This window comes from Mya arenaria, chromosome 12 (assembly GCF_026914265.1).
Source record: "Mya arenaria isolate MELC-2E11 chromosome 12, ASM2691426v1".
Classification (NCBI taxonomy): Eukaryota; Metazoa; Mollusca; class Bivalvia; order Myida; family Myidae; genus Mya; species Mya arenaria.
Window position 1 is genome coordinate 15,689,182 of NC_069133.1, and position 24,950 is coordinate 15,714,131.

At 34.0% G+C, this 24,950-nt stretch overlaps 2 protein-coding genes and 1 non-coding gene across 3 annotated transcripts in view; 2 read left to right on the forward strand and 1 right to left on the reverse strand.

Moving 5' to 3' along the window:
* LOC128211878 (armadillo-like helical domain-containing protein 3) overlaps positions 1-12,656 on the reverse strand; it is a 24,901-nt gene extending 12,245 nt beyond the window's left edge. Inside the window, exons 1-13 of the mRNA XM_052916988.1 lie at positions 12,540-12,656; positions 11,034-11,183; positions 10,397-10,453; positions 9,334-9,399; positions 8,560-8,640; positions 8,039-8,146; positions 7,296-7,388; positions 5,991-6,152; positions 5,356-5,412; positions 4,105-4,148; positions 2,525-2,585; positions 1,487-1,533; positions 499-574 (exon numbers count right to left, since the gene is read on the reverse strand). Coding sequence (XP_052772948.1) covers positions 499-574; positions 1,487-1,533; positions 2,525-2,585; positions 4,105-4,148; positions 5,356-5,412; positions 5,991-6,152; positions 7,296-7,388; positions 8,039-8,146; positions 8,560-8,640; positions 9,334-9,399; positions 10,397-10,453; positions 11,034-11,174 — 993 coding nt within the window. The 5' untranslated portion in view covers positions 11,175-11,183; positions 12,540-12,656. The remainder of the gene's footprint in view (positions 1-498; positions 575-1,486; positions 1,534-2,524; positions 2,586-4,104; positions 4,149-5,355; positions 5,413-5,990; positions 6,153-7,295; positions 7,389-8,038; positions 8,147-8,559; positions 8,641-9,333; positions 9,400-10,396; positions 10,454-11,033; positions 11,184-12,539) is intronic.
* LOC128212664 (small nucleolar RNA U13) lies at positions 1,876-1,970 on the forward strand. Its single transcript, XR_008257570.1, has one exon. It is a non-coding gene; the product is annotated as a small nucleolar RNA U13 (small nucleolar RNA).
* On the forward strand, positions 11,936-18,194 carry LOC128210490 (acanthoscurrin-2-like). Its single transcript, XM_052914837.1, has 5 exons — positions 11,936-11,983; positions 15,951-16,050; positions 16,405-16,563; positions 16,948-17,184; positions 18,153-18,194. The coding sequence occupies exons 1-4, from the start codon at positions 11,981-11,983 to the stop codon at positions 17,163-17,165; spliced, it is 480 nt and encodes a 159-aa protein (XP_052770797.1). The 5' UTR covers positions 11,936-11,980; the 3' UTR covers positions 17,166-17,184; positions 18,153-18,194.
* The last annotated feature ends 6,756 nt before the right edge of the window (positions 18,195-24,950 follow it).

Sequence of the window (24,950 nt, forward strand, 5' to 3'; positions counted from 1 at the left end):
TTTTTCTTTGAAATCAACTTCATATATAGTGTTGTTAATATTAAAGTGCATAGAAAATGTATTAAAGTGCATAGAATATTTTACTTCTATAAATATTAAATAAAGTCCCATAGAAAAGCAAGAGTGCTGCAGAGCTAACGGCATTGTTTTCTGTTCTTGGTTTTTCAGTCAAACTAAGGAAATTATTTTATTAGTTATCAGAGTCAATGTTATGGGCCTTGCTATATATCTGGATATTGTCTCTGGCAACATGTACACCAAGTTTCATTTAAATGTTTATATATAAAATTATAATATATAATATAATAACTGTATTTGATTTATTACCAAGATAAAGCTTTTGCACAATGCAGACGCCACCACACAAACCAAGGCTATCACAAAAGCACCACATTTTTTCTTTGAAAAACAGATGATATTATATTAACGATGACAAACTGCTCAATGGCTATTTGATAACACCAGAAGACAAACTGCAACAAAATGTCAAACACTTACATGAGTGAGAGCTGTTATGAAGTTTCTGTTGAGATGTAGGGCCTCATACAGCGCCAGAAGCAACGAGTCATTAGCCCTATAAATAAAGTTATTTTATACTAAAAACTTATTCCAAAGTAAATCATCTTTGAAATTGTTTACCAGAATAACTACACAATCAATTGGGTTGTTTTAGTCAGATACAAAGCCATTTTTATATCAACTAGTAGATTGGAAAACTAAAATAATCTTAAGTAAGTAGATTGGAAAACTAAAATAATCTTAAGACTTACTATCAGAATATAAAACTCATAAGCCAATGATTGCTTAACAAAAAAAGTGACAAGATTTTCAAATCCAAATTTAGAATAAGCTCCAGTGTCAGGATTGTAGACCAGGCCACATTTTCTCGAAACTTCTCAAGCTTAACAGACTTAAGTTGCTTATTTCATTCAACCAAAATACATACTGAAATTGGATTTTGACAAATAAAAATGGTTTATTGTGATTACCATAAAGATAGTTCCGATGTAGAGTACAAAAACTCTTGAAGAAATAAGACACAGTTATTTCAAATTATTGAAAACAAAAACAGAGAGCTTAGCTTAATCCTGTTATAAGGGACTTAGTTTCGAGAAATAGGGGCTAGAGCTAAGTTTGACCACTGCTTAAAGGGACTTGTTCAAGTTTTAAAGGGCCATACATCCAAACAAAAACAAAGGGAGACAAAATGTTTGTTTTTCAATAACAAAATTTGAGCTCTCTTGTTAAATGTGAAAAAAGCTTTCACTTGCCAAAAAGTGTTAGTTACGCTATTGAAAATTGAGATACATTAGGTTTAAATGTTTAAATTTACAATATTCTGTTCAACTGCGTATCTACCACTTCTGGCACTTGCAGTTTTGTTAAAAAAAAATAGGTTTAAAAATCAAAATGTCAACAAAGTTTAAAAACATTGTCGACTACATAAAACTGTGAATGACATCCTTTAAAGCTTGACAACACTTACTTGACAGCCTCCATTTCTTTTTCTTCACCAACAAACATGTTACCAACCTGAAAAGCATATATATACAAAATATCACATATGAATATTCTTATACTTTGTTTTGTAAAATTTAAACCCAGGTCAAGGGAGACAACTATCATAAAATACTTATTGTAAGTATCATAGTTACTTTTCTTGATCACAAAACAAGGGAAAGCAGCGCAAATATAAATCCCAGATTTCTTCAATTACATCCCCTTTAAATATTTGTAATTAAAAACATATGATGCATCACCATAAGACAAAAAAAATCATTTGAAATAAATGATAATATTATATCATTGACAATTAATAAAAATTTAAAGATATAATAAAATCTTCATAATGCTAAATTTTCAAAAAAATTGCAGATCCATTGGTTCAAAGTATGATGAATGGTATTTCTGGCGCCTGCTAGAGACGTGCCTGCCTCCCTGTTACGATCAGGGCACGACACCTTCTGACTTCCACTGGATCTATAAAAAGTTCTCACAATAACATAAAAAATAGTGGAAAAAGGCTCTATACAATATACATAACCATTTGAAACCTAGTGACCATCACATTAACCGATATGTTTTCCTTTGCCTCATATATCCCATATTGGGTCACCTCGTCCGATATGGTTTCCTTTGCCCGATATATCCCATATTGGGTCACGTCAACTGATATGGTTTCCTGCGCCCTTTATATCCCATATTGGTCACCTACTTTCCCCGTTACTTATAATATGCAAAGATATACATTCGCCTAGGCGTGTTTATGCTGTATGAATGCAGCAGTTCAAACTTCAAGCAAGCAAATTACCAAGAAGCGCTAACATAAATAGTAGTGTCATATTTGAAGAGTTCCACACCAATTCCAATGCGAGAGCAATGCTCTGAAAAGGCACATAAGCTGAAATAATTGTAAAACCTTGGAAGGAACTTTCTTATAGTTAGATAAATAATCAGAACACTATGGGGACTGTTTTAATAAACAACTAATTCTATATCACCCTAAAATAGACTGGTTACTCACCATGTTTGCCAGCGTGGAGAACCAGCCAGACTGTTGATCGGGGCCTTTTGTTTTGTAGTCTCTGCAAGGACACATTTTAGGGAGATCAGGCTATGCACATTTCAGAGAATAACATCTTTGTACACTTATAACTTTGGTTTAATGTGAGGAAATTTAAAAAAAGGAGTTTCAGATGGGTCCATGTTTTTCTTCTTCATGAAATAAAAAACAAGAGCTGTCACAGTATGTGACGAATGCCCCCGAATGTGACATTGACCTATGAACAAGGTCAGTACATGAAAAGTTAAAGATCAAACAAATACATATGGCAAGTTACTTTAAATTGCCTCTGAACATAAAAAAATACCACCCATACTTGACAACCTACATTCTTATGTCCTTATATTCAGCATTCCATTGTAAATAAACACTAAGTGTATCTTTCACCTTAGAGGTAGGGACATGGGTCTTGCACGTGACACGTCGTCTTGGTATGTCGAACACATGTGGCAAGTTATTTTATTATCTGTCCATACAAGGGAAAATTACAGCCCTGACACGACAACCTATACCCTATGTCGTTATTTGCAGGGAAAGTTACAGCCCGGACACGACAACCTATACTGTATGTCCTTATATGCAGCACTCAATTGGGAATAAACACCTAAGTGTGACCTTGACCTTAGAGGTAGGGACACGATTAATGCACGTGACATGTCGTCTTGGTATGTCAAACACATGTGGCAAGTTATTTTAAAATCTGTCCATACAAGGGAAAGTTACAGCCCGGACACGACAACCTATACTCTATGTCCTTATATGCAGCACTCCATTGTGAATAAACACTTAAGTGTGACCTTGACCTTAGAAGTAGGGACACGGGTCTTGCACGCGACACATCGTCTTGGTATGCCGAACACATGTGGCAAGTTATTTTAAAATCTGTCCATACAAGGGAAAGTTACAGTCCGGACACGACAACCTATACTGTATGTCCTTATATGCAGCATTCCATTGTGAATAAACACTAAGTGTGACCTTGACCTAAGAGGTAGTAGCACGGGTCCTGCACGCGACACGTCATCTTGGTATCCCGAACATATGTGGCAAGTTATTTTAAAATCTGTCCATACAAGGGAAAGTTACAGCCCAGACACGACAACCTATACTCTACGTCCTTATATACAGCATTGCATTGTGAATAAACACCTAAGTGTGACCTTGACTTAAGGGGTAGGGACACGGTTCTTGCACGCAACACGTCGTCTTGGTATGCCGAACACATGTGGCAAGTTATTTTAAAATCTGTCTATACAAGGGAAAGTTATAGCCCGGACACGAGTTATTGAGCCGGACACACAGACAGACAGAAGGACGGACGGTGCAATTTTAATTTGCCAACCTTCGGGGGGCATAAAAATCAATATATCACTCTGAATGCTCTTTTCTATAAACATAATGATGTTATTGATCAAATGAATACCAACAACCAAAGATATTTTACGGTAATATATGATTTTCCTAAATAATTAAAATTGATTGCTGAGGGATTCTTCTCTATTAATACATACATGTATGGTATAAATATGAGAAGAACGAACCTGTTGAAGTCTGACAGAGCTATTGATACAACTTCAGCATAACCCTGAAATGAAGCAACCATTACAAAATTGATCAAAAAATCTTACAACAATCTTAGGTGTTCTTGTTTACTTCAAATACACATTCTAAGTGATTCAAGAATCTTAAAACTGTCTAAATTGTCTTGTCTATTTCAAATACACATTCTAAGTGATTCAAGAATCTTAAAAATATCTTATTAAAAAAGTGTTCTTGTAAGCTTCAGATACACATTCTAAGTGATTCCATAATCCTAAAACTGTCTTAATTGTCTTGTTCACTTCAAATACACATTCTAAGTGATTCAAGAATCTTAAAAATATCTTATTAAAAAAGTGTTCTTGTAAGCTTCAAATACTCATTCTAAGTGATTCCATAATCCTAAAACTGTCTTAATTGTCTTGTTCACTTCAAATACACATTCTAAGTGATTCAAGAATCTTAAAACTGTCTAAATTGTCTTGTTCACTTCAAATACACATTCTAAGTGATTCAAGAATCTTAAAACTGTCTAAATTGTCTTGTTCACTTCAAATACACATTCTAAGTGATTCAAGAATCTTAAAACTGTCTAAATTGTCTTGTCTATTTCAAATACACATTCTAAGTGATTCAAGAATCTTAAAACTGTCTAAATTGTCTTGTTCACTTCAAATACACATTCTAAGTGATTCAAGAATCTTAAAACTGTCTAAATTGTCTTGTCTATTTCAAATACACATTCTAAGTGATTCCAGAATCTTAAAAATATCTTATTAAAAAAAGTCTTCTTGTAAGCTTCAAATACTCATTCTAAGTGATTCCATAATCCTAAAACTGTCTTAATTGTCTTGTTGACTTCAAATACACATTCTAAGTGATTCAAGAATCTTAAAACTGTCTAAATTGTCTTGTCTATTTCAAATACACATTCTAAGTGATTCAAGAATCTTAAAACTGTCTTAATCATCTTGTTCACTTCAAATACACATTCTAAGTGATTCAAGAATCTTAAAACTGTCTTAATTGTCTTGTTCACTTCAAATACACATTCTAAGTGATTCAAGAATCTTAAAACTGTCTTGTTCACTTCAAATACATATTCAAAGTGATTTCAGAATGTTCACTTTAAATAGTATTCACTTTCTAAGAAGAACGTGACATGAAGAGAAAAATCAATATTGTTTTTACAAAATTCCATTATTTGATCATCAATACAGTACACAAAATTAGGGTTATTAGAAGAAACTTACAGTAAGAGCCAGCTCATCGTCCAAAATTGACAGCTTCACTATGTAGGGATTGGCAGACTGAAACAAAAACATTTGAATAAAATATATATTATACTGTCAGGATAAAATTGAATGTCTGCAAAATTTACACCACAGCAAAATTTGTCAATGGTGTTTAATTACTCACTGTTCACAGCTGTATATAACAGGGATTGAAAAAAAGTTTAAATCAATCATCAGAAATAAACGGACAAGCCGTTTTGACTGATCAAAATTAAATCAATTCATAATAAAATGCTGACACATTTACTGCTTCCCTTTAAAAGAAAACATGGCTAAAATAGATTTCAAGATTATGGACTCATTTATTTGCTACCCCTGTTGTAAACAATCAATTACTGACAATACTCGTTCAGTGTTTTATCCCTAGTACTTATGCAAGCACTTCAGTCAGAAAGCATCCAATTTACAATTTAAATTTAAACGCATTAATCTATGAAAAAGACAACACAATTTTTCTTATTATATATCATACGTATGTTTATACTTTTGTAATCCAACGAGCATATCAGGTTAAGATTACAAAAAGTAAAAATAACAAAACTATAACACCATTTTTATCTAAACCAATGCCATAATTATGAAAATACTCATACCTCATATTTCCTGTACTGTACAAGCAATGTGAGTACAAGAATGGCGTCAACCCCGAGGGGCTGCCTCAGTAGGGGACTGCCAAGTATCTGGATAAGAGACTCGTACACACTGTTGATAAGGATGTACTCCAGTAGAGTATTCTGACTGATGTTGTCGGTCACCTACAATGTAACAAGTATTCATTGAGTCCCAGCTATCTGACCAAATTTAGTGATGTTTGAAAAAAGTCTTCTTAGGTAATTTATGGAACAAGACCGCTTTTAGGTAATTTTTTTAATTAAAGTGTGATTGCTCTCGAGTGACTCCAGCAATATGACTGATTCACTATCTTGTCCAAGATATTATTCAAATCCACATTTTGACCAAATTTGGTGATAATTTGACAAAGGCTTCTAAAGTTACTGTTTATCAAACTTGTGTAAGATATCATACAAGACCAATTTTAGGTAGTTTCTATAATTAATGGGGGAAAACTCTCGAATGACTGCAGCGATATGGCTGGTTATCGAACTTGACAAGATATTATGGCATACACATTTTATACCAAATTTGGTGGTGTTTTGACAAAGGCTTCAAAGTTATTAAGCATAAAAGAGCACTTTTAGGTAATTTCTATAATTAACAGGCTATAACTCTCAAGTGAATAAACGATATAGCTTGTTATCGAACTTGTCCAAGATATCATGCCAATACAGCAATACACATTCTGACCTAATTTGATGATGATTGGACAATGGCTTCCAAAGTAATTGAGCAGACAACATACTGGATGGCGAGCACCCAATCACCACAGTTTAAGTTTTAATACATCCCGTTTTTTTAAATGGGGGTGTATAAACAATTTTCATTTTTTGTTTTGGAGAAGAAAAAGAACTTCTGAGCAATGCTGTTTTGCAATACCAACTAAACAAGTAACATAATCGGTACCTTCTGAACGTGTAACAAAGTAGAAAAATACATTAGTGAAAAAATCCCTAATTTAAAATTTACAATGGCTACCTAATTTAATACATCAATCAATATAACTGACAGATTCATTGTTTGTTATCAGCTTTTAGGAGTGCTTTAATATTTCAAGAAACACTTATTTATATTACAAATCACACCAGGGCTGCTAAAGTTTAACATTTGCCAGTGTGGACAAATTTTGACCACATCAGACCTTTTTCATTCCTCTGATATTTTCATTCTAAAATGGCTAAATCAGTAGAAAATGTATTCCTTAAACCTCATTTGTCCTTCACACATTCCCAAATACCCCAAAATAAAGTGTCAAGATAACCAATAGACTACAAGTTACTCACAGAAGCAAGGACCAGTAGGAACTTGAGAAGAAGCTGCTTCAAGGCCGTTGGGTAGTCCCCACACAACATGTGATTGATACTCTCAACCAGCGACTGAAACAATTAGTTATATTTATGTACCAACATACATGTAATACATGGCATGATTCAATATTGAAAATGACTATGCTGTATGATGAATCTCTTGCACATCCCCTATGACTGGCATATATAATTAAATATTGTAGTATTTTTTACTACAATGGGGCTTAGTGATCCCAAAGTATACTTTTTGCACTCCTTTTAACAAGTACAAATGTGTTTTAATCTGAGCCTCTCAAAATGCTTCAAACACAGGAGTTTAAATATTGAAACAACATAAACCTGTCACATACATGTGACAGTTTCTTTGTTTGAAATATATACATGGTATATTTGCAACTTTATGCATTGTGTCGCTATTTTCACAATGTCCATGGGCTCCGGACCCATTCAACAAACATTGTTGAAAAAGAACACTGGAATATGATGTCTATCTAGGGAATAACACTGGATTATGATGTCTATCTAGGGAATAACACTGAAATCTACCATGTATCATTACCACATGTTATGGAACAAGAGATAATTATCAAACATTATGCCCCCTTGAGTGCCATGTTGTCATAAATATTTGGACATTTGATAAAATATAAAATTGGTGGTATGGAAGTTCATACTTCCAGTTCAAATTCTTAATGGAAGCTCTGACAAACATTCAGTACCCCTATTACAGCCTCAGCATTGTCGAATCCAATGAGAATGTTGATTACGTCAAAACCATGGTCCTTCAAGCTTTTCTTGTATATGCCTCGCACAAGCGCGCTCAATGTCTGAAAATAACGAGCACATTGCAGGGCTTTTTCAATTAGGAAGAGGCCAGTGGCCGTATACATAAATCTTCTTATTTTAATTTTTCAACTTTGAGTTAGTGAAATCTTTAGATATTTTAACAATGAGTATTTTTAAAATGCTCTATTTTTCATCAACCTTATTCATATGCCTTAAACATTTGGGTCTTTTTCTTGCTTGTTTTTGTACATTTAATGAAAAAACATTGACAGTTTTCTTTTTTTTCAACTCAGCGAAAACATTTTTCTATTACTTGTATTTTTTTTAATCAGAATATTTTTTTTCATTCTTTTTAACAGTGCATTCTCTCAAGGGGTATGTTGATTATAAACTTTATTGAAGTCTCTAAAAAACTATATTCTAAATCCAAAAATGGACATGTTTAATGACTTACATGTACAGCATTCACTGTTCGTATTGGGTTATCCTGTTTAAGAACCTCTACTGACTTTTCAAACATCAAGTTGAAGTTGTCCTTGAATAAAATGTTAAAACACTTTGTAAAAACATGTTTTTTAGATATTAAATGCAGTAAAAAATCAAAAGTAAAATCTGTAAAATCAAGTAAAAACTAAACCAGTGGACAATTTTATGCCAAGGTATACATAAGAGATCCTAAAGTATTAGAATGCTTGTCGTATAAACTTTAAAAATAACTGGCATAATAATTATGAATTAGCTAGTGTTAATATTTATTAATGAACACGAATTTTTCAAATAAGATTTGTTGCCTGTTGGGAGCACATATCATTTTTTTAAGTAAAGGTCATTATGACCTTTGACTTACTGAACTCATAATAAATATGGACATGTACTGTCTGGCTCTGAGTGACCAATTAGCATACCAAGTTTGAAGACTGTACAACAGGTGGTTTGAATGTTATTGACTGGAAACAAATGTGTGAGGTGGATGACGAAGGCAACTACAAACAAAGTAAATCCCTGGGCGACACAAAAATCACTTTTGACCAATCAAATTGTTACAATATGCAAGATTGCCATGGGATGCTTTATCCAGTTTAATCAAAATTGGCTCGAGATGTCTTCATAATATTACAAATGCAGAACTGCAGAATTTCCATTAAATATGCATCCATATGTACACTTTTAGACATTTCCATACTTATCTTGTAATTCCCTACTTAATGATTCTTCGGAAGATACTTACCTTGAGAGCCAGCAACCCTTCTCCTGTCAACTTTTCACATTCCACCTCAATATATGATGTATTTACCTGAAAAATAATAATAAAATTAATAGAAAAGTTCTGTGTGGCTAAAACTAACAATCATCTGAGTTTTTTTTTTAATCAGCTGATCATGGGACATATCTCTGATGATTAAAACCAGAGTGTCCCATCAACTGCCATCCAAACAAACACTTACGAGAGTTTAACCTATTTTAACATGCATTAAAATGTGTTGTATGGGTCAGCTGCAGAACAAACAGTACTGTGTACGATGTCAGAGCATCAAAGTGTAGAGATTAAAAGCCCATAGCAAATAATCAAAGGATCTTTAAGTTATGGTAAATATGTTTGAATTCACTACAAATATGAATGAACCTTTAGGTGTCTGGAAATAAGGTCTATGCGCACCTAAAAAAATTGAGATTTGTAACTTTTAGAAGCCCTAGTCCCATGCTATATATGTCCTGTACATACATACACTCGTTACAACAATGATGCCAACAACAGCAACACCTAGGCTATGAAAATAATTGTTTTCTTCAAAAACAAGACAAGGCAATAAACTGTATGTCAGAATTTAAATGCACAACAGCAAATGCTGTTTCATTTTGAACTTATATATATGCTGTTTCATTTTGAACTTATATATATAAATATATGTGTCTAGGTGCCCATTCAATATGACTTGGTAAAGATGAGTGCTACGCAATTGTAATAGAGGTGATAAATTAAGCAGACCACTTCAATAAAATGATAAACAAAGGTATTGCTAATTCATTTCACAGAGACTCAGAAAAATTGAATTTCAGTAAAAGTTTTACAGTTAACCATACACAACATTTACTTGAATAAAAATAACACCACCTAACACAACACAATACAATTTCTCAGTGATTTATATAAGCACAATGCCAAAAGCCCTGCATTTTTAAAATGATTTCCAAGCTTGCTAAAACTTCAGGCCAAGAAGGCGTGTCAAAATTCAGACTTGTTAATTCAAAACTCAAATTCCAATGTCTCTTATTTCTTAGTTTCTCCTTACTTTCAGCAAAAATAGCTCATCCCAGAAGTTGACATTCCCAGCTGAAGGGTCTTCTCCCTGAAACATGACAGATTTGAAACAGTAGATTATTTTATAACGTGTACGGAACTTATAAATAATAATGAAAAATGCTTTAATGTAACTGAGTAGATTTTTTTTATATTAAACAACATGATAATCAAGCATTCAGATGATGGACTATTTATAATAGGTGGTCACTGAAAAAAGTAAAAAAGAAAAGAGTAAAGAAAAACCCATAGCTAAAGAGGTATAAGAGAGCTGCATCCTGCCCTTGTTTGGTAGCAGCCCACTGCCCTTATTGAGACAAACATTCTTAGAATTGAATGTTTAAGTTAATCAAATACTTTCTATGATTTGTTTAAAGCTTATTATATAACTAAAACTACTTACAAACTTGATAATTTTGACAGTTGAAAGTTAAATTAAACACATTTCTAGAATTTTTGGTCAAATTTACACAGCCCATACAACATGCTACCGTATTTTGTTCTGCAGCACCCTCTCCCCTTTTTTGCAGCACCATGTCCTTTTTAAGCCCTTCCTAACACCTTACCATCATGTATAATAAATCAATTAATATTACTGTCAGAGTGCCTCTAATCAATAAATAGCCTACCTGGAAAAATGCTTCATAAATTTGAACAATTTTTTCTTTCAAAGCCATCTTGTTTGATGACCCCTTCCTCAGTAGCAATGCATGTGTCTTCTTGTCTAGCGGAGTAGTCTGATTGTCCAGGCTCATGTTTGCATTAGTCATCAAATAGACCTGGAAACCCCCCAGAAGTAATTCAAATTTTAACCAAGTTAAGTGAAGGAATATAAAATATGCAATCCATATTAGCACACCCGCTAAGATGCACACCTCCAGCAACATCCATGCTAGGGTTAAATTGAAATGTAAATCTTCCGGTGAACTAGCACGTTTGTGCATTGGGGAAAACTTAAAATTTTACATTTACACATGTTACAGGAAAAATGTACACTTCTTGGCTTTGGGAATAAAGCCGCTTAGCCAAACAACAGCTACAAAAACAGGCGAAAAAGCTGTGTGAAAATTTATTATTCATGACTCATTCTTATAGTCATACTACAGTGTATGTGAATGAGTCATTGCTGGTGTGTGTTTTTTTTAAATATCATGTGTCAATATAAACTTAACAACTACAGTTCAGAAAATAATGTTTAGTTTGAACATTTGGTTCTAAAATTGGGACTTGCTTTGTTTGTGCTACACTCTGGTATATTCATTTAGGAAATTTGTCTTTATTTCCACATTTCTTTTACATCTACTTTGTTACTGCCTAAGACATAAATGCAAAGCAGCCAAGTGATGCCATTAAACTGTAAAAGCCATACAAAGTGGCATATTAACAATCAAAAAAAAATCTGTGCTGCATAGACTGTGTTTGTCTGCAGAGCAATGCTGAACTCATCTACAGACGTGATCTGCAGCTGGTTTAGATGAAGGGAGTTCCACTCTTGTGTAGTCAGCGGCAGGAACATTTTCTTGTATCGTTCATAGTTTGCCCAGTGTTCAATATAGGCTGGAGTACTTTGTCAAAGATGGTAAATTGTCAGAAGTCAGTGGTCAAAATAAGCACAAGCCCGCAAGCCCTGCTCTGGAAAAATGTCTTTCGGGCTTGCTCAAATACTGAATATTATACAGCAGGGCTTGTTAAAAAATTTGATGCCAAGCTGATGTATTTGATATTAGAATTCGGGCTAGCTACAATAATGAGCGATCAGGGATACTTTTTTATTATTTTGACATTTCATGTGTATCCCTGTCTGCCATAGTCTAAAAATCGTCAAAAGACTGGTTGACGGCCATTTAGCCTACTAGAATTCGGGCTTGTTCATCCAAGTCTAATTTCAATGACTGAGAAGTTAGATATAATGTCATATGTATGATGTTTAAACAATATCTAGATATGTTCGATAGATTTGGGAGAATTATGGTGAGGTGTATTGGGGTAGTTGATGAGGATTGGTGGTCAAAACCAACGCACCGGACACCTGTCATCACAATATGTCAAAAAATAATTAAAAGCGGCGTAGTTTACTTCAAACTTGTTACTATTTAGGTTATTTTGTAATGTATAAAGAAAAATTGCAAACTTACAATCTTTTATCAAAACTTAACATGTAGATTCATAGAAAATCAAAGTAATTCTTCAAAATTTATGTTTTTCATTTCGTTGACATTTTTGGATAAAAACTAATGTTATCCGAATGAAACGGAATTATTTGAACCCAAAGTAAATAACTGATTGAAAGAAAAAAATAATAAAAAATAAATTTGGTTATGGGATACTATTTTTGTACCGAGTATTGGGCACAAGGGAGGTTAGACAATTTATGAGCATATCACAGAATATAAAAAGCTGCTAGTACAACTGTGCCAAAAACATATCGTTGTAAAATCGCGCAATATAAAACGTTTGGTTATTCATGCTACTAATGCGTTACACAGTACACGCATTTATTATTATTATTATTATTATTATTATTATTATTATTATTATTATTATTATTATTATTATTATTATTATTATTATTATTATTATTATTATTATTATTATTATTATTATTATTATTATTAATTTTATCATTATTATTATTATTATTAGTATAGTATTATTAGTATTATTAGTATTATTATTTAAAGCACCATTATTAGTATACTTATTAATTTCATTGTCGTTGTTTACATTCTTGAAAAAATATACAATTCTTCAAAATTCATTCTTAATTATATTCGATTTATAATAAGATTAAATAAAAAAACAAAAAAACATCCAACGTGCCCATGCCACGTTTTGAGCATATTAGTTTACTTATTAATAATGAAAGGGGAAATCATGTCGCGTTACTGTTATTAAAATTTCATTACAATTATTAAACCATAATCATGAATGTATGCTTTTTTGTTGCACAGGTCACTCATAAAACGGTGGTGGTGCTTTGTACTTTTACAGCCGTCTATACACTGCCTGCATTATGGCTTGACCCCCACCGCATCATTCTTGCAGTAGAATATCTGCAAGCCTTCAGAGGCGATCTGTTGTAGCAAAAGAGAAAAGAGGGGGGATTCGGAATTTAGTTTTAAAATGACCAGGGGTGGCTCCAGGATTCGATGTTAGAGGGGGCGTATCGTAGGGGTGGATGCTTTTGACCTGCGCCCCTCCCCCAGAACCTAAATGAATTTGGTTAGAAGTGTTGACAAGTGGGTTCCTAAATGGTGCATTTTGTGCGTGTTTCTTTACTCAATTTCTCCTTTATTGAAATAAAAAGTAAATTTGGCGCTGGGTGTCCCCCCCCCCCACACACACAGCTCTGGATCCGTAAATAATGACCCTTACCTCGTTCAGAACTGGATTTAAACGTGATGAAAGTCAAGACGTACCGTTCTTTTCATTTGCGTGATTTTCCTAATTGCATCGTTTCATAAGTTCAACATGTTGACGTAAACATTTACAGGTATACCGGCGTTTCTTTGAACAACAATATATATTTTTGTTCTACCGCGGTACGGTTCATTGACCCGCTTGGACGTTTCGTAAATTACCACTCCACGCTAGTCACAAAATGACAGATAATTGTCGTTTATATTATGTTTATGTCAAAATTGCAATATTACACGTGTTGTTTTTCTATGTCTGTGACCTGGCACGAACAGTGGCCGTAATAAAACAATGTATAATTTGTAGAAAATGACCCCACTACTGTAAACTGGGTATATTTTGTTACTGCCATCTTAGTGTAAATAATTTCTAAAAAATACGATGTTGGTATTATTTATACGTTAAAGCTGCACTCTCACAGATTGAACGTTTTGACAACTTTTTTTTAATTCTTTTTTTGTCTTGGAACGAGCAAATTTTTCTGCGAAAATCCATGGAAACCAGTTATATCAGATTGATTACAAAACATTAGATCTGCTGCGATTCGCAGAATTTTATATTTAAGTTCAAAAATTGGTGTTTTATGCATTTGTTTAAACCGTTTGTTTAAGCCATAAAACTTTAATTTGAAACTGAAATATGAAAAATGCGATCCGATCTTTTATCGTTTGTTTGTAGATATTTACGCAAAAATTTGCTCTTTCCAAGACAAAAAGTTAAAAAAAGTTGTTAACAAACCCGAACAATTAAGCTACTGTAAATAATTTGTAGTACCTTTCAGTCAGGAATGTCCAAAAAGAGGTAAGAATTAAGCCAAAATATGTTTTGTGTGTTTTTCTTGTCTGAACTGTACTGAACTAATTCACTGATGTTTAAAGTGACACTCTTATTCAAAATCAATACATACACATGTAAAACAAACATCAATTTTGACTGTTAAACCTTTAACTTCTTACTAAATAATGCATTTATGGAAAACGTTAATTACTAATAACAAGATTGTAACCATGTATTTAATAGCAGAACGCCCAAAAATATTAAATTATTGGTGAATGCTAAAAGATGTACTGTGATCTACTATAGTCTCATAAGGTAGAAATACCGTGCTTCATTCTCATTTCTTTCAAATCGAACTCGGTATCCTTCACAAAAAACATTGTTTTTGACATTTATTCCTCCTTTTTGGAATATTTAAACAATAATATTAATTGTGGTAAATCTTATTAGGAAGTAAGAGTGCATCTTACAAAAAAATACGACTAAAGTCAAAATACGTCAAAAACATGGCTTGTGTCAAACACATGTAGTTGATGTAGAACACTTAATCTGGAAGTAAAATCTTAGTCAATAATTGGCATTGTCTGGTACCCAGCGTACTCTGCACAACAATGAAATGGTAAGGGAAGGTAACCCAGGCTACAATTGGCAATGATAAATACTCGCGCAATGAAAACTGTGCGCAAAAAACAACTGCCTTACGTTATTTATTACATACAGTCTGAATATTCGATCAGTCATTATTAGTCGAAAAGAACATCACTATTCTTAATAAATACCATTGACCGATTGCTGGTCAACATTATTCACTGGACATTTTGAAAAGTAATACACATTTTCGAATTTTAATATTATTTTTTTATTCTTTGAGTGTTATATTTTGTAAGAGGCTTAAAATTGTTATAACGATTTGGTTTGTATTTTTATAAGCTTTATAATAATTAAATATTTAATGTTGAATGCATTAAAGTATATAGGATGTATCACAAGGCGTCGTATATTGTATGATATAATACATAACTTCCCTTAACGTGTTCATGAAATTTGTTAGTAAACAAGCTTTTGGCCAGCTTACTAAATTTCTGTATTTTATGCTAACAAGGGCAAAAGGCTTTTTCTCCGGTAAAGTATTGTTTGAAGATAAAAAACTACTTGTTCTTCTGAACTTCATTTAATATTACAAATTTTCGTTTTCAGAATAAACTATTGTCAAACATTTTTAGGGACTGAGTATTTTTTCTGACCAAAATAATTTGAGCAATGCTATTTTACACATGTGAAATACAGAAAAATACGCAAAACATATTATAGCATGTGAAAAAAACTGATTTTTTTCTCGTGCATAATTCCAGAATCCAGCCACAATGAAGTCGTCTGCGTGTCTTATCCTTTTACTTATCGGCCTGTCCGCCATGACCGCGGATGCACAGTTCTTCGCTGGAGGCTTTGGCGGTAAGATAAAAGAAATCGCTACAATGCTTTTAATTTACGTATTCATGCCATGATGGGTATACTAGTGTGTGTATAGACTGCGCTATGTTTCATTTCAAATGTCGAAGAAATAGTGAAGTTATCTTTGTTTACAGGTTTCTTTCGAAGCAAAATGATGCCTAACGTAGCATGTATGACGCAATTTATCACGTGGTATACACTGGCTGTATATTTGATTGAATGAATAGCTTTATATATATATATATATATATATATATATATATATATATATATATATATATATATATATATATATATATTACCTTAAACACTGCCAATACTTTAAGAAAATCATTATTTTATTTATCCACACAGGTCCGCGTTTTGGACCGCCAGTGTTTGGTGGTGGGTGGGGAGGCGGCGGCTGGGGTCCAGGATTCGGACAGGGGCGCGGCCTCGCATTCCTTGGCTCCGCCGCCCTTCTGTCCGGGGGAAATCGCTTCGGACAGGCCATTGGAGGCCTCGGATTACTTAGTTTGCTATAAGTGGTGATCACAGTGTTTAACATTATGTGAGTACCTGGTATCTTTCCTTCATTTGCAGTCGTTCCTTGGCGCCATTGCTAGCTTGCGAGTCTGAAAGAGAGTCATGCCATAATGCGGAACGGGCACCTTTATCTAAGCTTTTTTTCTACAGAACGGAGGGTTTCGCGCTTTTGCACGCGTCCAATAGCGATCACCAAAATTTTCGTTTTACGAGAAACCTTTCCATCTACCACCGAATACCAGTACTCATGGTTAGACGTATACAATGGAGTTGCTTGGCATTCTTATTGCAGATGGGCCGGAACTAAATGCAACATCATTTACAACAAAAACAACAACAACACCAAGTAGACTCTAGCTATTTTGTTTGCAGGACGTGGCTTTGGGTGGGGGCGTCCAGGCTTTGGATGGGGGCGTCCAGGCTTTGGAGGCGGATGGGGGCGTCCAGGCTTTGGAGGCGGGTGGGGGCGTCCCGGCTTTGGTGGGGGCCGCGGCCTGGCACTGCTAGGATCTGCCGCGTTGCTCAGGTCCGGAAATCCGCTTGGGCGAGCGGTGGGAGCCATCGGCCTAGGCAGCACGCTGTTTGGTTGAATAGCTTAGGCGCCGCGCGGTTAGTACGCTTGCAAATTATTCTTGGATATGAGAAGTTTTCCCACACACACGTGAAGCTGCATTCAAAAGTTCGCGATTGAGTTTATTCAGATTATTTCTATGTTTTGTTTTTAAATATTCAGATAATTTACATAGTATTTGACCCTATGTGTTAAAGCTGCACTCTCACAGATTTATCTTTTGACATGTTTTGTCTTTAAATGAGCCAATCTTGCGTAAATGTCTGGAAACCAGTGATATAGGACTGCACTGGAAAAATATCTCATGTTTATCATATTTACGTTCGAAAATTGATATTTTATTGCTAAAAACGTTACTAACGCTTTAAGAAAAATGAATCTTTTTGCAGTTAACAAAACAATTGAGATCTGTTCTGTTCCTTATACGAGTATCTTTTTTAGTTTCCTGCGCCCTCTGGCATTGCATTACTATGAGTTTAATTGGATACAAATTCAATACCTGTCGTAATGAAATTTTGTTAAGTTTGCAGTCTTGTTTAAAGCTGGACCCTCACAGATAAACAGATTTACAACTTTTTTTATTTTATGTCTTGGAATGAGCCAATTTTTGTGTAAATATCTGCAAACCAATGATATAAGATTGCTGACAAAAAATCAGATCGTAGATGTTCATATTTCCGTTTGAAAAATTAATGTTTTATGGCTTAAACCGTTACTAACGGCTTAAGAAAATCGCATAAAATATCAATTTTTCAGCTTATATATAAAAATCTGCGATCTGAGTTTTTGTCAGCAGTCTTATATAACTGGTTTCCAAGGAAATTCGCAAAAATTGGCTACTTACAAGACAAAAAATAAATAAGTTGTCAAAACGTTCAATCAATGAGAGTGCAGCTTTAACGAACGGTAGTTTTAGATATTGAGCATCAAACAGGTATAAATTGCGATAGATTTGTTACCGAGTGTTGTAAATGTCATATGTACGATTATTTTTTTTTACCTTCAGGATTGGGGGTGATATAGCAAGGGCGACGCCTCTCCATGTTCGCGTCAATTGTTCGATGATATTAATCATTTTTTTCCTAATAAAACAGTAGTAAATATGTATTTTTGTTGTTTTTATGTGCATAACTGTCAACTGTGAGTGTGTAAGGAAAAGGGAGACATATGTATGAAATATGACAATCATTGACTCATTGAATGTCTAAGTATAAAAAAAATGAGAAATAATAAAAATATATCAAACTGTTCGAAACAACGTTCAGAAATCTACTTGTGCATAACTGTTAACTGCGAGGATGAAAGAAAAATGGAAATATATGCACACAAAAAACAGCTAGTGATTGATTGAAAGTCTAAGAATATAAAAAAATGAGAATTAATGAATGTATAGAACTGTTTGAAACAACGTTCAGAAAATCTAATAATTCCAAAATTACACATTCTCAATAACGAGATTTGATAAAGATAAATGGTGCACATAGCATCATCTCTCTGGTGTACGAGAATGAAATAACAGGGCTCAAAACTATGTTTGTTGAATTACAAAATATAATACTGTCTAGAAATGGCAGTATAAAAAGTTTTTTTTTTATGTATTACTAGAATGTTGTGAAATTTGAATTTAAAAGTAAGTGTCAACTTTGAGTGAATGTACTGTCTGGGATGCTGCTGCTGCTGATGATGATGATGGTGGTGGTGGTGGTGGTGGTGGTGGTGCTGCTGCTGCTGCTGCTGCTGATGATGATGATTAAGGTTCGCCTACTGCCACTTATCCGATACACACACCCTGTGTCAGCTTTTACTACACTTACTCTGCCCATTCTTAATCATTAAGATTTTACTGCAGGTCATCAAACAGACTTAGAATACAACCTTATTGGCTAACACATTGATGGCCATTCGCTTAATTTTCACTTGGTGTCATTTGAAAGGTCATTGTAATCGGAACACCTCGGCCAGCATCGAACAAAATTGAACTTTACAGGAGATGGCCGAGTTGTTACGATTGAGGTCATTTCTTGCTGATTACTGAAACGTCATTCGGAACTCGTCGATTAAAACCTCGGTACATCAGTAGAAGTAGTTCGTAAAATTTTAAATAATAGTATCAATGAAAAGTTATTTATTAACGTGTTTTGTGTAATTTTGTATTACTAAGTTTGATTGTTCTACGTGTGAGGTGTAAAATTGCAAAAATAATAAGGATTCCCAAGAGTAAAGTTTAACTGCTAAATTGAAATAACCACGCGATCTTCTTTTTTTACTGAAGTCAAATTAAGTTTTCAGAACGTTGGATCGTTGTTTACCCCTAAAAAATTATTTGTTTATCATGTACTGATATAGATTCAAGTTAAACAACAGTGTGTGTATACCACGTGCATCGAGCTTCATATCATTTAAAGTGTCACCAGAGTCGCCCCTCCCACTCTAAATCCGCTAGTGGTCACAGCACGTGTACGGGCAAAATGACGCGTGAACTGATGATTATACCCACGACAAACGAAGTCAGCCTGTGGTAGGTTTGTCGGTTTGTCGATTTGTCGGTCGGTCCGTTGCAATTTACCTTGTCCGGAGCATAACTTAAAAACTACTGGATGAAATTGGATTAAACCTCATACAATGGCAGAGCATAATTAGAGAAAGTGCAGTGTACAATAACCATAACTCTATTCTTGCTTATTACTGAGTTATTGCCCTTTGTTACTTTTTTGTCCGGAGTATAACTTGAAAAGTACTGGATGGAATTCATTGGAACTTCATACAATGGTAAAGAACAATGAGAGGAAGTGCAGTGTTCAAGAACCATAACTCTACTTTAGCTAATTACTGAGTAATTGCCCTTTATTTTTTTTGCTGTCAATTTGTTTTCCAGACATTAACTTGCAAACTACTAAATGTAATTTTTTGAAACTTCATACAATGGTAAAGCACAATGAGAGAAAGTGCAGTGCACAAGAACCATAACTATATTTTAGCTAATTACAGAGTTATGGCCTTTAATATTTTTTTCTTGTCCGGAGTCTAACTTGAAAACTTTTGGATGGTATTTAATCAAGCTTCAAATAGTGATAGATCATAATGAGAGGAAGTGCAGTATACAGGAACCGCAGTTCTATTTCAGCTAATTACAGAGTTACTGCCCTTTGTTATTTTTTCTTGTCCGGAGCATTACTTGAAAACTATTGGATGGAATTTAATAAAACTTCATACAGTGATAGATCATAATGAGATGAAGTGCAGTGTACATGAACTGCAATTATATTTCAGCCAATTACAGAGTTATTGCCCTTTGTTACTTTTTTCTTGTCCGGAGCATAACTTGAAAACTACCAGATGGAATGTAATAAAACTTTATACAATGGTACAGCACAATGAGAAGGAGTTCAGTTTACATGAATCATTACACTATTTTAGCAAATTACAATGACGCTAGTCCATAAAATAAAGTTGTCATTTATAGGTTGGCTTTCCAAATAGTTGACTGCAATTTCATATCAGGGCGGCGTTCGGGGGTATTAATCACCTTCAGTGATAGCTCTAGTTTTTTTTAGCTAACTTTTTCAGTTGCCAATTATGTAATACTTGACAGCTCATTCGGAAGCACTCTGAATTACTAAGTAATAGATAGTCTTTTAAGTAATCATTAAGATTTTGCTTAAGGCCATCTTACTGACGTAGAAAACAACTATGTGTATCGGATGAGTGGCAGTAGGCGGACGTGTCAACTACGGAGTTCCGTTAGGAGCATCGCCTGTGAATATGTTGATCTGAACGCGATATTTGATAGTACGCTGATGAAAACGCAAAATAACGAAACTACGATAACGATAACGCGGTTGTACGATAACGAAAACGCGATGGTACGAAAGTACGATATAATTAATGCGAAATACAATCGTGTTTTCACCATCGTTCAGTCGCGTTTTCACCATCTTTATATCCTGATATCACGTTTTCGTTTTCACAGTGTCGTACTGTCACGTTATCATCATCGTACTGTCGCATTATCATCACTGTACTGTCGCATTATCATCATCGTACTGTCGCATTATCATCACCGTACTGTCGCGTTATCATCATCGTACTGTCGCGTTATCATCACCGTACTGTCGCGTTATCATCATCGTTCTGTCGCATTATCATCACCGTACTGTTGCGTTATCATCACCGTACTGTTACGTTATCATCACCGTACTGTCGTGTTATCATTATCGTACTGTCGCGTTATCATCACCGTACAGTCGCGTTATCATCGTACTTTCGCGTTATCATCACAGTACAGTCGCGTTGTCATCATCGAAATGTCGCGTTATCATCACCGTACTGTCGCGTTGTCATCATCGAACTGTTGCGTTTTCATCACCGTACTGTCGTGCTATCATTATAACGATATTTCGATGGTGAAGCACGACAGGACGATGCTAAAACTCCATAGAATAACGCATCATCTTCATCTAACTGTCGTATCATCGCGTTTTCGTTATCGTACTGTCGCGTTTTCGTTGTCGCAGTTTCGTGAGTTCGCCTTTTCATCATCTTACTATCGAATATCGGGTTTCAGATCAACACATTGACAGACGATGACCTTAACATAATTCCGTACAATTCTACAGTAGACAACCGCGAAACTTGAAACTCGTAGTGATTTAGCGTATTACTTAATGCTTGTATATCCGTAATTTTATTGGCTGATAATGTAGATTGTATTATTTTTACAAGAAGGTATGACTTCCATAATCCACGCTTGAAATTTTATCAGTTACATTCACTTAAATAATCATAAAATACATCTCTCCTTCTACAACGTTCTATCAGGAAAATAAGCATGGGGAAGTTTGAATACTTGTAACACTAATTCTCATTGGTTCACAAACAAGCGCAAACAATCAATCATGTTCCTGATTGCCATTGGCTTTAAATGTGACAATTTTGGACACTTTATAGAAATCATCACAGCGTTCCGTTTAAAATATAAAGCTTGTGTTATTAACAAAAAAGCGTCTGTCTGTTTCCTCGAGATAATGATTAAATATATATATATTATATATATATAATTGTGAATAAGAAGGAAAAAATCGTTGATCACTTTAAGGTCATAGTTTATTAGTCAGATATGTTCATAAGAGTTGACATTGATCGCTGTCCAGTCATCCTGTGGCCAGTTGCTGACCCTCAGTAGCTAATAACCGTCCGTCACTCCGGCCAAGGACCGATTGATTACAGACATGAATGACAGGTTTATTGCGCCATGATTAAATTAATACCTAGTTTTATAGCAGAAATCACGATATGCATAAACGTAAATACACTGTTTATTTCATGTTTGTCCGTTTAATTGAACTCAATTTGTACGTACAAATAAAACGTTTCTCAACGTAAAGTTTACTCACTAACAACCAGCGCAAGCACAACCAGGTAAGGATATTATTTTTTAATTTTATTTTATATATATATATATATATATATATATATATATATATATATATATATATATATTAGGGTTTAAATCAGGTTTTTTAAAGGACAGGGTGCTGCAGAAAAGGGTCAGCGTGCTCAGGGTGAAAAGAGCACGTTTTATCGGGCTCGAAATAATTTAAATATTATGACTGAATTTGATAGCAAATGCTAGGGATTGTGTTTCATCTGCCAAATTGCATATATTATTAATCGTATTATAAGTTTTAATCTACACGTTTGAGAGACTTAAGTATTTAATTCTAAGAAGGTAGAAGGGTGCCCGTAAACGTCTTTATATGGAGGGCAGAAGGGTGCCCGTAAACGTCTTTATATGGAGGGCAGAAGGGTGCCCGTAAACGTCTTTATATGGAGGGCAGAAGGGTGCCCGTGAAAGTCTTTATATGGAAGAAAGAAGGGTGCCCGTGAAAGTCTTTATGTCGAGGGCAGAATGGTGCCCATGAAAGTCTTTATGTCGAGGGCAGAAGAGTGACACCCAAAAAAGGACAGGGTGCAGTACCCTTCCAATAACTATTTAGCTATGTATTTATTTTATATAAAGTAACGGTCCACGGTCTTACAGTTTAACGTTAAATTTCAAATGTATGATATTGATATATAAAGTAAAATAAAACATTTAATTATAACACGTTGGATGTTATTTTAAAGGCGCTTGTAAACGTTTTACAGGTTCATGCATCGAAAAAAAATCAAGAAAAATGTGGAAAATGCTTTTTCCAGTAGTAAACCAAATTTAAGCTCTTTTGTAAATAATATTCTGGAAAATCTTACATAAATTGCTTTCGCATCAAACCATTAATGTTTGTAAGTACATACTAACAATCTTTAACCATTTAATACTAAATTTGCCAAATGCTACTTCAACGAATTTTTGCCAGTGACCTGTTGATGTTTTTCATAAAAGTAATATTGTAAAAAAATAAAAACAGTCGAAACTCGACATGTCGAACTCTGTTATCTCGGTCGTCTTGTTAAGTCGAACTTTTATTACTTTTTTCGGTAAAGTAATTCTGTAAACAAAAGAAAAAACGAATGGTAAAAAAAATGTATAGGTTCACGATTTAATCGTTTTTATATTTCGATGGCGGCTTATCAATCATGGGCCATTTGTTTAGCACTTCGTTAAAGTTAACTTAAGGTGATCTGTTTTATGATGTGTCCATATATTGAAATATAACAATAAACTTGTCTTACAATGGAGCGATTGTTCATAACTTTGTTTAAGTTAACAACGTAAATAACGACATCGTAGTAACAGTTTGAAGTGATTTTTTTATGATGTGTCAATACATTTAAATAAAACAATGAACTTGCCTCATTATTTGTAAAACTTCCTGAGTAGTGAGAACTTTGAATATAATCATCAATGGCCCGTTATAATTTTACTTAATTTGATGGCAAAACAGCAACTGGCAGAAACCAAACTTAAGAGAATTTTTCATCGGACACTAAAATCGTTCAAATTTTCAGTAAATTCGGCGAAATACAGCTTATTTGTCAACAATATCGCATGGAGCTGTATTTTGTACTTTGATGATCTTTTATCATTGAATCAAGCATTTTATTTGCATTTTACACGTTATTATTATGTTTCGATGTGAACGAGTCCCTGTAAGCATCTTTAACGATCACTCCGTCCTTTCTAAATGATTATAGATGCACTCATACTACCGAATAAGATTTACCATTATTAATAACATTGTTTTAATATTCCAAAAAGGTTGAATAAATGTTAAAAACAATGGTTCTTATAATTTAAAAGGATATCGAGCTTAATTTGAAAGAAATGAGCATAAAACACCGTATTTCTACCTTATGAGACTATAGTAGACCACAGTAAATATTTTAGCATTCACCAATCATTTAATATTTTTGCCCTTTCTGCTATTATATTCACGGTTACAATCTTGTTATCAGTACTTAATATTTTCCAAAAATGCATTATTTAGTAAGTAGTTGAAGGTTTAGCAGTCAAAATGAATGTATGTTATACATGTGAATGTATTCATTTTGAATAAGAGTGTCACTTTAAGAATTCAATTAATGTCATCTAACTTTAACATTGTACCAATTGCTCTCAGTTGTTGACGATATTGGTGTCCATCTAAAGATGATTTGTTGGCGATATTGTTGACAATCTATCTACTTTCATATTGTGCGACGCCATGAACAACGCACACATATTCATATACATTCAATAACCTTTTCCTACATACGCTTAAAACAGCAGAAAGTAAAGATTGCATCCGGTTATCGCATACCTCAAGAAAACAAAAACAAAATGGAAACTCAAAAATTTAAAACTTTCAAGCATAGTCATAGTAGC

Coding starts and splice junctions, on each gene's coding strand:
- LOC128210490 (XM_052914837.1), top strand. Junction 16,051..16,404: donor CTTCGCTGGAGGCTTTGGCG/GTAAGATAAAAG, acceptor TTATCCACACAG/GTCCGCGTTTTGGACCGCCA. Junction 16,564..16,947: donor TGGAGGCCTCGGATTACTTA/GTTTGCTATAAG, acceptor TTTTGTTTGCAG/GACGTGGCTTTGGGTGGGGG.